This window comes from Pinus tabuliformis, chromosome 3_1 (assembly GCF_031772625.1).
Source record: "Pinus tabuliformis cultivar Carrire ecotype Pingquan chromosome 3_1, CPIR1, whole genome shotgun sequence".
Taxonomy (NCBI): Eukaryota; Viridiplantae; Streptophyta; class Pinopsida; order Pinales; family Pinaceae; genus Pinus; species Pinus tabuliformis.
The window spans coordinates 355,584,665-355,598,024 of record NC_142301.1 but is presented as its reverse complement, the minus strand read 5'-3'; the positions used below and the strand labels follow the sequence as shown (position 1 = coordinate 355,598,024).

The 13,360-nt window shown below is 37.3% G+C and overlaps 1 protein-coding gene across 2 annotated transcripts; it reads right to left on the bottom strand.

The window, feature by feature from the left end:
• Positions 1-6,813: 6,813 nt before the first annotated feature.
• LOC149187179 (uncharacterized) lies at positions 6,814-11,169 on the bottom strand. 2 transcript variants are annotated; one of them, XM_089412754.1, is made up of 8 exons: positions 10,313-11,169; positions 8,921-9,136; positions 8,654-8,719; positions 8,480-8,548; positions 8,316-8,387; positions 7,699-7,899; positions 7,418-7,543; positions 6,814-7,238 (listed from the first exon to the last, which is right to left on the bottom strand). In XM_089412754.1, exons 1-7 carry the CDS (start codon positions 10,790-10,792, stop codon positions 7,460-7,462), a joined length of 1,188 nt encoding a protein of 395 aa, XP_089268880.1. In that variant the 5' UTR covers positions 10,793-11,169; the 3' UTR covers positions 6,814-7,238; positions 7,418-7,459. The 2 variants fall into 2 exon arrangements, with proteins under 2 accessions (XP_089268880.1, XP_089268879.1); XM_089412753.1 differs by having other exon boundaries at positions 7,449-7,543; positions 10,313-11,166.
• Between the last annotated feature and the right edge of the window lie 2,191 nt (positions 11,170-13,360).

The following is a 13,360-nucleotide window of genomic DNA, read 5'->3' as shown; positions in this document are numbered from 1 at the left end:
AGAAAACACATGCAACTGATAGTACATTGTCCTTGAACATTAATCTCAACTGGGTCTTTCTCATAATAGACATGCATGAGTTTCTGATGAGGGAATCTTCAGTTAACTGGAGTAGCACTAGTTGAGTGCATTAATGCATCAACTGACTGTTAACTCACTATTAGTTCCTCAAACAGTTTGGAACTAATTTAACTGGACTTAACTTAGTAAACTAAGTTAACTAATTACAACTCAAATATAACTCAACCTTATCTCCTTAATTTAAGGGATAATTCTTGCATGACTTCAGAAAGACTTCTAACTTGAATTTCTCCAACTAATTAATTTAAAATAAATTAATTAATTATTTCCAAGTAGCTATTAAGACTAAGTTCGATTTTAATTCACAATTTAATTCAAGGACAAATTAAATTGAAATATTCTTGTTGCCATATTTCAACACTCCCTCTCAACAAGAAAGGGATTATCTGCCACCTCGATCCTGTCCCTATGGAACTCGAATTTACACTTTGACAATGCCTTTGTCAAAATGTCAGCATATTTCTCCTTTGTCGAAATATACTACAACAATATGATCCTCCTCGCTACACAGTCTCTGAGATGATGATATCGAAAGTCGATGTGCTTGGACCTATCATGAAATACTAAATTCCCATAGAGTTTGATACAACTCTGATTATCACAATAGATCACAGTTGGATCCATCCTCTGATCAAACAAACCAACTAGGATTTTCCACATCCAGATGGCCTCACATGCTGCCTAACTTGCAGCCATGTATTCTACCTCTGTTGAGCTGAGTGCAACTGACCTTTGTTTCCTGCTGTACCAAGAAACTGTCGCTGACCCAAGGTTGAAAATCCCTCCTGATGTGCTCTTCCGATCTGATGGACTCCCTGCCCAATCTGCATCAGTGAAGCCCTGTAGCTTCACTCCCTCTGTCCGTCTGTACCATAATCCATACTGAGATGTGCCTCTGAGGTATCTCAATACATGCTTTTCTGCCTTCCAAAACATCTTGGTAGGTTGAACCATCGCTTGACTCAGCTAGTTCACTGCATAGCACAAATCTGGTCATGTGTTCATTAAGTACATCAGTGAACCCACAAGTTGCCTGTACATAGTAGCCTCTACCACTTCTCTTGAAGTAGCAACCTCCTTCCTCCAGTTACCTGCTAGAGGAGTCTACATGGGCTTGCACTTCTCCATGTGGAATCTCCTGAGTATCTCGTTGGCATACTTGCCCTGAGACACAAACAAATCCCCATCCTTCTGCCACACTTCCATGCCAAGGAAGTAATGCATGAGACCCATGTCTTTCATCTCGAATTCTCTTGCAAGGTCCTCCTTGCAAGACATGATCAACTGATCATCACCAATCAATATGAGATCATCAACATAAAGTACGATGATCAACAGCTTACCTTTCACCACGATGTGGTACAGGTTCGCATCCACTTCACTCTTTGTGAAGCCCAACCTGGTGAAGTAGTTGTCTATCCTGGTGTACCAAGCACGAGGTGCTTGCTTTAGCCTGTACAATGTTCTCTTGAGTCGGCACACATGCAACTCACGATCGAAGGTCTCAAAACCTTCCGGCTACTCTATGTACACCTCTTCCTCAATCTGGCCATTGAGGAATGTAGTCTTCACATCCATCTGATGGATCTTCCAACCCATCTATGTTGATAGTGCCAACATAGATCTGATAGATGAGTACCTTGCGACAGGAGCAAAAGTCTCATCATAGTCAATCCCCTCGACCTGTGAAAAGCCACGGGCAACAAATCTTGCCTTATGCTTCTCCACACTACCATCAGCAGCTTGCTTTACCTTGTAAAGCCAACGGGAACTCACAACTGATTTGTTCTCTGGTCTCGGAACCACGTCCCAAACACTATTACAAATTATGGAGTCATACTCCTCCACCATAGCATCAACCCAAATCGGCTGCTGCATTGCTTCCTCAAAGGAAGATGGCTTGGTCTCAACGCATTCCCTAGTAAGGGCCATGTATCCAGTGTACCTCTCAGGTGACCTCCTCTGTCTGCGCTAAGAAAATGGTGCTCCCACATTCTCTCTTGCATCCTCCAACAATCTGTCAGCTTCTCTTATGCGCTTTTGTCCATCTTTGGAAGACTCTACTTGAGTGGATGTCTCCACTCCTGGAACCTCTGCATGTGGTTGCTCCGCATCATTCTGAGGCTCCTCCTCCTTAGGAACCAATAGTTCCTCCACAGCCTGTAGTTGGAGCTCCCTCTCAAGGTAAACTCACATGGCCTTCTGCTCATCAAACTTGAGATCTTTGCAAGCCACTGTCCTTCGACTGGTAGGCAAGTACACCCAATAGTTGTGAGGTGTATCAGTGTAACCCACAAATATCCCCAACTCTGTTGTCAGCTCAAGTTTCTTTCATGCATCCTTTGTCACATGGTAATATATCGTTGAGCCAAAGATCCTGAAGTGACCCACATGTGGTCTCTTACGGGAGAAATATTCCTCTGATGTCTTCATCCCAAGCATGCGATGCGGGTTTCTATTCTGCAAATAGACTGTTATGTTGCATGCCTCAGCCCACAACTGAAGTGGTAGGCCTTGGTCATGCAGCATTGCCCATGCTACCCCTACAATAGTTTTGTTCTTCCTCTCGGCCACCCCATTCTGCTGTGGGTTATGAGGTGCCGTCAACTCTCGTTTAATTCCTTCTGCTACACAAAAGTCCTTAAACTCTTGAGAGACATATTCTCCACTGTTGTCGCTTCTCAAGGCCTTGATCTTCTTCCTTGACTCTTTCTCAACCAAAGCTTTGAACTCACAAAACTTTGTGAAGGTTTGGTCCTTCTTCTGCATGAAATAAATCCAGCATTTACGAGAATAGTCATCAATGAAAATCACATAATACCTTTGCTTCGCTATGGATGCCATCGAGAATGGTCCACACAAATCAGTATGAACTCGCTCTAAGATAGCCTCTGCTCGACTGTCTCGATCATGAAAGGAAGACTTGGTGTACTTTCCCAAGGTACAACCTTTGCATGTGTCAACTTGCTCAAGTTTACCTTTGGGAAGTCCTGTAGATATCTTCTGCATTATCTTAAAAGCCCCATGATGTAAATGGCCCAACCGCCTGTGCCACAACTCGCCAATGTATTGGCTTTGCACCAATTCTGCTTTCGTAATCAATGTTGCACAATCATCTACCTCTAGTTCATAGAGATTCTTCACCCGAATCCCTATCCTCTTGGTCTGACCCGTGGCCATGTGTCATAGGAATTCCTTTCCTTTACTGAAGACAACATCGTAGCCTTTGTCCTCCAACATCGCAACCGATACCAAGTTCTTATTCAGTCCAAGCACATACATCACATCTGTCAAGGTGAGAGGAGCTCCATGCTCCCTCTGAAAAGCAACCGTGCCCACTCCTGAAACACTATACCTGCCGTCGTCACCCATCTCTATGTCCATCTTGAGGTCTTTCTCCTCCAAGGCACTAAATAAATTTTTATCACTGGTCATGTGGAATGAGGCTCCATTGTCAAGATGCCAGGAACAACCCATCATTGATGACACCATGCATGCGATGAGGGTAAAGTCCATTTCGAAGTGAGAGGCAAATGCCTCACCTTCCGATCCTTCCAATGATCCCTTCTTGGACTTCTTCAATGGGAAATTAATCGCATAATGTCCCATCTTGTGACAATTAAAGCATCTTACTTTAGACATGTCACCCTTCTTCCCTCCATGAGAAGAATTCGATTTGAAATGGGAAGCCTTCCCCTTCCCTTTCCTTGCCTTACTTGGTAAGGCCAAATTTTCTTCATCTTCATTCTTGGATGAAGAACCATCTCGTGTGCTCCTCCTGATCTCCTCCTGCATAAGATCCGACCACAGTCGTTCCCAATCCGGCAGTTTCTCCCTTCCATTCACAGAGTCCTGGTAGCTATTCCAACTCTTTGGAAGGCTAAGGAGAGCGAGGCTCACCATATTATCATCAGCAGTAGTTATTCCCACACTGCCAAGCTCATCTCTGCAGGTGGTGAGATTGTTCATATATGTGGAAATAGTATTGCCCTTCTCCATCTTGATTCTTCGAAGCTTATCCTTGAGCGCCAATTTCCTCTGGTCGCTACTGTTCTGGTAGAGGTCCTTCAATGTCTTCCACATTGAAAATGGAGTATCCTTCCCATGGAGACTCGAGACAATATGGTCTCGAACTCCCTCAAGGATGATCTGTCTCGCCTTCGCCACACACTTCTTCCACTCAGCCAACTCTTGTGCATTAGTTGAAGTTGGCTTTGGGATTTCTTGATCAATGAATTCCTTCAAGCCATTGTCTTCTAATACAACCTCCATTCTATCTTTCCATGCTATGTAATTCGAGCTACCTTCCAAGGCATACTCGAGTCTTAAGCCATAGAACGCCATTAGCCAACCTTGAAGTATGATATGAATTCGATTTGCACTTGCAACCCCGAACTTCAAACTTCAAATTCTCTTCTCAATATATTGTTCACAGCTCCGATACCATGTAGAAAATCTGTGATAGGTTAACCCGATAATGCAATATAAATCAAAGCAAAATACTATAACCTACTTCTACTATCAATTTGCGGAAGCTTAAAGATCGAGTTGAACAATATAACCAGAAGAAGAAGAATCAATGGCACAATACACATGAAAATGCTTTGGGGAAAGTCTCAGATAAAACCCCCACACTATTGTATTATCATACATGGTGGAAATACATAGGAATTATACAAAGCCTTAGCTCTCACAGCTAGCCAGCTCTCAGTACAATCCTCACAGATGCTCACAGGCAATCTTGGCTTCTCTCCAGCCTTCCTCTCTGCCTCCAAGCTCCTATTTCCTTGTGCGGTTCCTTGTGGATGATTAGCCTATTACCAAGTGGAAAAACAAGCCTTCAAAACTGTGCAATCCTCAAGGATGAATCCTTGACTGCATGCATGAGTTTTCTCCATGAGAAAACACATGCAATTGATAGTGCACTGTTCTTGAACATTAATCTCAACTGGGTCTTTCTCAGAATAGACATGCATGAGTTTCTGATGAGGGAATCTTCAGTTAACTGGAGTAGCACTAGTTGAGTGCATTAATGCATCAACTGACTGTTAACTCAATATTAGTTCCTCAAAGAGTTTGGAACTAATTTAACTGGACTTAACTCAGTAAACCGAGTTAACTAATTACAACTCAAATATAACTCAATCGTATCTCCTTAATTCAAGGGATAACTCTTGCATGACTTAAGAAAAACTTCTAACTTGAATTTCTCCAACTAATTAATTTAAAATAAATTAATTAATTATTTCCAAATAGTTGTTAAGACTAAATTCGATTTTAATTCACAATTTAATTCAAGAACAAATTAAATTGGAATATTCTTGTTGCCATATTTCCACATTCCTAACTTTAAAATGTCCATGTAAACGATCACCAAAATTAACAAGAATGAGAAAAAATAAGAAATAAGTCTCTATCATAATCTCCTTTCTGATATAAACATGGGATAGTAAAATTCATATTCAATTTTTGAAAATTAAAATTTCAATTAATCAACACCAAAAATATTGATGTATTCTTACTTTTCAAAATATTAGATTATGTTGAAAGGTATTTTAAAGGATAAACGGAATGGATATTTGTTTAAAGTTGCTGGAAGCTAGATTATATATATATATATATAGATTTTTAAAATATTTATTTTTTATTAAAAAAATAATTTATTAATTTATGAAATGTTTTTAAAATATTTATTTTTTATTAAAAAATTATTTATTAATTTATGAAGTTTTTGATGAAGGGTGAACATATACACTGTTAAAGTACTTTTTGAGATATGATTGATCCAAATCTCCTATAAATTAATTAGCAAAAAATATATATATTTTTTAATTAATTAGCAAAAAATATATATATTTTTTAATTTTAAAAATATTTAAAAGAAATTTTAATTCAAACCAATAATTTTTTAAAAGCATACTAGTTATCTCTCCTTTTGACATGTCTTAGAGTATCAATGGAATAACTAAAAAAAATTATATCGACGTATTTTTTATTACACATTTTTATTTATATTTTAAAACATAGTATCAATGGAATAGCTAGAATTTTTTTTTATAAACATATTTTTTATAACACATTTTTATTTATATTTTAAAATATTTTTTATTATGATATATTATAATTTTTATAACACATTTTTATTTATATTTTAAAATATTTTTTTATTATGATATATTATAATTTTTATTAACAATATTAATATTATTATCATAAACATTTAAAAATTACAATTTAATAATCTTCACAATTTTAATTAATTATTAAATTCATTAAACAACTTTATATTTCCATTCACCCATTCATATACATATATATTAATTCGAGTGAAAAATAAAATTATTATGAAAATTGAAATTGTTATTAAAAAATCAAAATCTTTATTTATAACGGGTTTTAGAGGTCTTATATAGTATATTAATTTTAGTGAAAATAATATTAAAAAATTAGAACGGGTTTTTAAAGGATTCAAATTGTGTATTTAAAATTTGATAATTAAAAAATTAATATTTTTTTCTATTTTAATAATTAAAATGTTAATTTAAATATTTTTAGAAAAACATAAAAATATATTATAAATTTTAGTTAAATAATATATATAATTTAAAATATTTCTAAATGTCAAATAATATACACAATTTAAAATATTTCTAAATTTTTCAAAGCAACTGAATCTATTTGTAAATTTAAAAATATAAATTAAATAACCGAAAAATAACCATCAAAAATAAATTGAGTAAAGGAACGAAAATATAAAACAATTAAATTGCAACCTAACAAAATATCCCAGTGTTGTTTAAAATGGCCAACACAGCGCTTCAAACTCTGAATCGACCAATACTCTGACCAAAATAGATTAAACGTTGCTTAAAATCAACGATGCACCAACCAAAGTGGCCTAAACATTGTTTAAAATGTCCAATACAACATTTCAAAAAACTGAAAATGTCACTGAAACGTTTCAGCTACATTTCAGAGGAGTTTTCTACAAAGAAACGTTTCTAAAACACAAAAACATGTTTCCAACACCTTTGAGTGGAGCTTCCAATAACATAGATATTCTTTAAATTGCAAAGTCAACTTCCTCTTCCTCTGGAGTAGACACTATTCAGTGACATGTCAACATTCAATATTTTTGTGACATGTAGGAAATGATACTGCAAACACAGACAGAAAAGTAAAATGTTAATTGGGTTTATTTAAAGTATTGCTATCAGGGTTGTTGCCTAAACAGTTTTTAGAAAATCGAAACATGCATATTCTTCCTATCGAATATAAAGATATTTCTTATGAATAAAAGTGAATATATAATATGTCAAGAATTCTGAATACAAACCAATGATTAATTCCCAAATTTTTTCAGTCACCTTAAAAACTTTCAGATGTCAAAAAAGCTTGTACCATTTTTACCAACACCCAATCTGACCACACCTTGCAGTTCATCATCCCAAACATTTGGGATCTGCAAATTTTTCAAGCAAGATATGTGAGAAGAGTTACATTTAGCTAACTCATTAATAATACCACTAAAAATGACCTACCAATGCAGAATTGAAAAATGTAGGTTGAAAAACATGATATGAGCACTGAGCTTTGAATCGATGTATCATGTAGTACCTTGGCATCTCCACAGCCTTCTATGAGAGAAGAATTTTCATTCATTATCTTTCTGAGTGCAACTTGTCTTGCATTTCCCATACACTGCTCCTCCATTTCATAGGGCATGCCAACTTGCATAGTTACCCATTCAGACTGGTGAAATTGTGGATATGCCATGGTGTTATCAAAAGCTATTGACATACCTGATGGTTCAAGCATCTGCAAAACAACCAACAAAAAGTCAAAAATGATTTCATCCTAATTATTTTCTTTATAGACAAATATTGAGATCCAAGATGTATCACAGGTTTAGAACAAAAGGAATATAGTTATGAGCAAAGATAAAGAGATCAATTCTAACTCACAAAAACTTCATAAATGCTGAAAAGGGGACTCAAAGACACCACATTTGAACCCTTGTGGTCACCCACTTTCACATTCATATCGTAACTTCTTGTCTAAGGCATGAAAGTATGTTCTAACTACATTTTAGCGACAGGCTACAGAAACAATATTGAGAGATGCAAATCTCTGAGAATCCAAATAAGCATTGCAAATCTCTGAAAATCCAAATCAGCATTTTTTTTTTAGTAAAAAGGCAACATTCAAGTTATGAACATTTTGATTGAACTTACATCGTTGGCAAGAAAGTTTTCCATGTTAAAGTCCAATTTGGGGTTAACAGCTTCAAGCTTCATAGATAGAAACTGTGAAAAAAAATGATAACAAGTCAATTAGGATCCTAAGCAAGCAGATAATCTATGAAATCAGTCCTTTACAAAACATTTCAGGACTTTACCTCAACTTGGCGCTGAAGTGATTGTACATAGTTAATTATCTCATCCACCATCAGTGCTTTACCAGTTATCTACATAAAAAATAGTCCATATTTTGGTTCAACATGTCGGAACAAAAAATTAGTTGCATTTGCCAAGCAGAAAAGAAGACCCTAAAAAGCTGCAACCTTGACTACCTTATTACATCCAGGAACAAGATCTTGCAAAAGTTTCATGCGTTCGCTGATCTTTTCTCTTCGCACCTGTTATTCAGAAAACATATTTAGAATTCCTTCACCTTTGAGATTTTATGAAAAATCATTCTGAATGTGCAGATTTTATACAGGCATAGCCGTCACCCAAGAACTGACGTTCTTTTATTTTTTGCATCAGCCAGTAACTAGTATCATCCCCATCCTTCCTCGTACCATTCTTCCTAATGATGAAATGTAGAGGTAACTTACCCTCTCAGCAAGGCTATGTCTATCAGTGGCTTGTCCTCTCCTTGCTCTCACATGGATGTAGTCTTTGGGTGGTTCTGGGGGTTTGGCACTTTGTTCAGATTGTCTTGGACTCACTTCAGGCCTCCCAGTGTGGGTTCCTTGTTCAGCATCAGACTTCAAATCATCATTTTCCTTTTTAGGTTCTGCAATTTTTGGGCGTTTGCTTTTGGATTCATTCTGTCAAGAAGGAAAAACAACGGATCTGTTAAGAACGTCCTAATATAATATCAAACCAGGCCAGAAGACATCTAAAACTGTATCTGAGAAGAACCTATCTGGCTTGATTTGACACTGAAAATGACATAACAAGGAAGGTAGATTACTTTTAAAAAAAAACCATTATCTTCACTGCTATGATGTGCATAAATGTAGTTAGTCACGTGTGTTACTGGGCTTTGGTCCTGATGATTAATCCTGTTATAGGATTCGGCAGTGCTACTGGGCTTTTCGTCCTGATAATGAATCCTGTTGTAGAATTCTTCTACTGTGGAGACTACTTCAGAAAAGCAATAGCTGTGGAGACTACTTCAGAAAAGCAATAGTCTAACTGTTTGACAATTTTTTCCTTTTCTGGGCAACTTTTCTGATCAATTTTCACTGAAATCCAGCAGGAATTTCAGGGAGTCTTAGGTTTCAGTGATGTAATCTGCAGAAATTTAGTGCTTAAGGGTTTTTTAAGATACTGAATCCATTTATACACTCACAAACACATTTTAGACAAGATGAAGATGAATAGCATTGGCTGGTTCGAAAAGGGTCAACCATATATAATTTTTTCCAAAAAATACTGTTAAAACATTTTAGACAACTTAAATTCATGATTTTGAAAAAAATCATATGGCTAACAGAAAAAGCAAAAACGTCTAATCTGCTAAATAACAAAAGAATACCAATCGCTGTGTGAAGTGATATTTTGGAAATCCCAGTGGAGTTGGGTTCAAGATGAACACTTGACATCAAAAACCAAGAGAGGCAAGCCAATTGACTTTCAACCAACACCCCTCCCTTCTCGACTTTATTAAATCATTTTTAGGAAGATGATTTAAACAGTGCCAAGGTCAGTAGAACCGGTCTGAGAAGAACCGTACACAGGCAGACTGGGATGATTCAAAATTTTGAAAGAAGTTGGTGAGGGCCTCCCAAGCCACGGTGAGAACGTCGGTGTATGGAATTATGTTCGAGGCAAGCTCAAAATAAAAATAAATGTTCAATTCTGCTACAGAAGGAGGCCACATGAGAGAATTTAAAGTCAAATTTCTTGGTTTTCCTTCGAAATAAAACAGAAACAAAGAAACAGACAAATTCCAAGTCCCAGATATGAGCCTTTGAGGAAAAAGGAAAAATAGAACATACCTCAGTTTTCTTTTCACTGGGAGAAGTAAATGTGGAAGCTTGAGTTCTTGCTTTGTCGTTTGGCAGGACTCTTCTTTTCCTTCTGCCTGTACTCTGCTCAGAACTTGAGCATTCTTCACTGGAGGCATTGCATTTTTGCTCAATTCGAGGCTGCTGTACCCTGATAGAACTGCTACGCTGAGGCGAGTGCTTAGATACCAACTTGACATTTTGCAGATGGGTTCTTCTGTTGACACTGTCCAGGACTTGGACTGAAAATGGCAAGAGTTCATCTAAGTTATAAGAAGAGTTAACAGGTCGAAACGAGCACTGTGTTGTTGCTTGAACAGATGATTGGTGGTTCATGTTCACAGCACAGCCCACAATGGCAGAATGCCAACTCGCAGAAGATGTTTGATAATTCGGGGCTGAATTAGTAGAAACCTTGTTATAGTTTGTGAGATCATCAAACACATAATTTCCATTACCTTCTAATGCCATGATAACTAAATTCCTATCTTCTCAAACTCATAATAATAACATCACTGTCCTCACCAGCAAGCCTATGGACCTCGGGTTGAGCTCAGCAACTCTTAATGGCCAGTCCCCAATACTAGAGCAGAATCAACATCCCACGACAATTTGGAACAGAGTGTAATAAATGAAAAGCAGGGTATTTATTTACCAACTCAGAAGCAGACCCCGCAAAGAGCTTTCAGATAATTCTGCAATCTGCTCATTGCCCACCTTGGGCTTTGCTCTTTGTCAAGGGCTGGCAAGTCTAATGGATATGCTGTTGAGGAATAGGATGGAGAGGACAATTTGTAGTTATAGTACAGGAAGTGTAAAATGATATTATGCCTCCCCTGACTTCTAAAATGATTGATTTTGACTGCTCAGCATCCTGCCTGTCTAATTTGTTTGTTATGGCCTACGCCTATTGACTGCTTACCATCCTGCCTAATTTGTTTGTTATTGCCTATGGCCTCTACGGCGCACCGACCAGAGTTATCTAAAGCCACTGCAAAATGCTTTTGTCGTCAGAATTTTGTAAGACATAAAACGCCAGAAACTAAAGAAAGAAAACGCCGTAGCTTTTTAACTCCTGTATTTTGGTTTTTTCTGGAGTTAATTTTATAATTTGTAGTTCGTGGTTTTAATCTTTTTGTGTTTTTGGTATTTTTAAATGTAATTTTGGTTAAAATTTCGTGAGAATTTGTTAGAATTACAAGTTTCAGTTATATAGTTTTTTAGTTTGTTTAGTTAGCTGTTTTTTTAACTATAAAAAAATTATTATAATTTATTTGTCAAATCAGTGGTGAAGACAGTTATTTTTGATAGGCTGATTTATCACTATTATAAAGAAAACCACACCACCTGAAATAATATCTTAGTGATTCATAAGAGCAAGCTTTCACTCTTGCCATATACATCTAGATCTTAGACAGTAAAAATGTTTTCTTCTGAAATCTTAAACAATTACCCTGTTTTAACGAAACAAAAATAATTCTATGCCATTAAAATTATATAATTCTATATAATTAAAATATTTAAAAAATACCAGAACTTCAAACAATTAAACTTTGTAAAACTCTTAAACAAAACGAAACAAAAATAATTTTATACCATTAAAATTATATAATTCTATATAATTAAAATATTAAAAATACCATATAATTAAAATATTAAAAATACTAAAACTTCAAACAATTAAACTTTGTAAAACTCTATAACAATTAAACTACGTCAAAATTAGATGCATGGCATGTTTTTAAGAATCTGGGTGGTTTAGAGCCTACATAACAATAATATTGTAGGGGCACAACAATAACAATAGTGGGCTTCGGCGATTTTGAGAGGAATGGGGATGGAGAGCTTGAAAAAGAATTCAGCGCTGTTAGGGTTGGATTCGTTGACGGATTCAAAGCTGCGAGCGATGATGGACGAGGGGGATTCAGACGGCGATGGTGCCCTGAACGAAAATGAGTTCTGTGTTATGAAGATCAGATTGAGCCCTTCTTTTATGGCGGAGGCCGAAAAATGGCTTCACAAGGCCCTGCTATCCATGGCGGTTTCTGGGTACAGCGCTGTCACATGGTGGAGCAGTGGAGGGAGCCACTCAATGAGAGCTGTCGTTCCTACCGAGAAAATGGCGCGAACACCCGTACTGGGTTGGAATTTGCCAGAAGTTTGGAGGCCTCGGCCCAATCTGCCACCGTGCCCAGCTCTCTCCGAGAGAGACTATTTCACCTCAGCAGCAAGCCTGCAGTGAATCTGCCTCTCGAACCTGCCAGATCTGCCTACAGAGGTACCAATGCTAGCAATACACATCGACTGGGTTGCAAAGCTGAAACGACAGGTTAGCAAGCCTCTGCACAGGCTTTCTTTGGCATAGATGGTGACGCCGTCATCTCGGCCGTAAGCAAGCAGCGGATCTGCTTCTCGAACTTGCCAAATTTGCTTACAGAGGAGAAATCCTCTCCCTTTCATCGCCATGGCAGATTTGCTCTCAGACGCACAAGAGGCCCTGACACTATGTCTAGGCACTTCTTTGACTCCTTCCAAATCCAAATTTCTCATCCCACAGGAAGAACCATACTGCAATGGGTTAGTTCTTCAGATCTAGTGCTGGATCTCAAATTGAATCTAGAACAACGGATTGGGATCCCTTCAGGCCTTCAGAGACTTTTCTTTCAAGGTAAACAACTTGAAGATCTTCTTCCCCTCTCTTCTTACAGCATTACCAGAAATAGCTCTTTGGTGTTAACCCTTCGCTTGAGAGGAGGTGCAGCGGGACAATCATCCTCTGCTCCTCCTTTCTCTTACAAAGATGCAGTACACTCTGAGAACCCCAAACCCCCGGAAGCCCTTAAACCTAAGCCTTTTTTGGTTGACAAGATAGAGGAAGTTCCCTCTGTTGAAATCACCCATGAAGGTCTTGCAATCCAATTTCAAGATTTTGCAGAAAGAGCCATCATTTGCAGATTTAACGGACTGTGGCCGCGATCTCAGGATCTCTATGCATGGATCCATGCAAACTGGACTCATCATTGTAAGATCAGTTTCTGT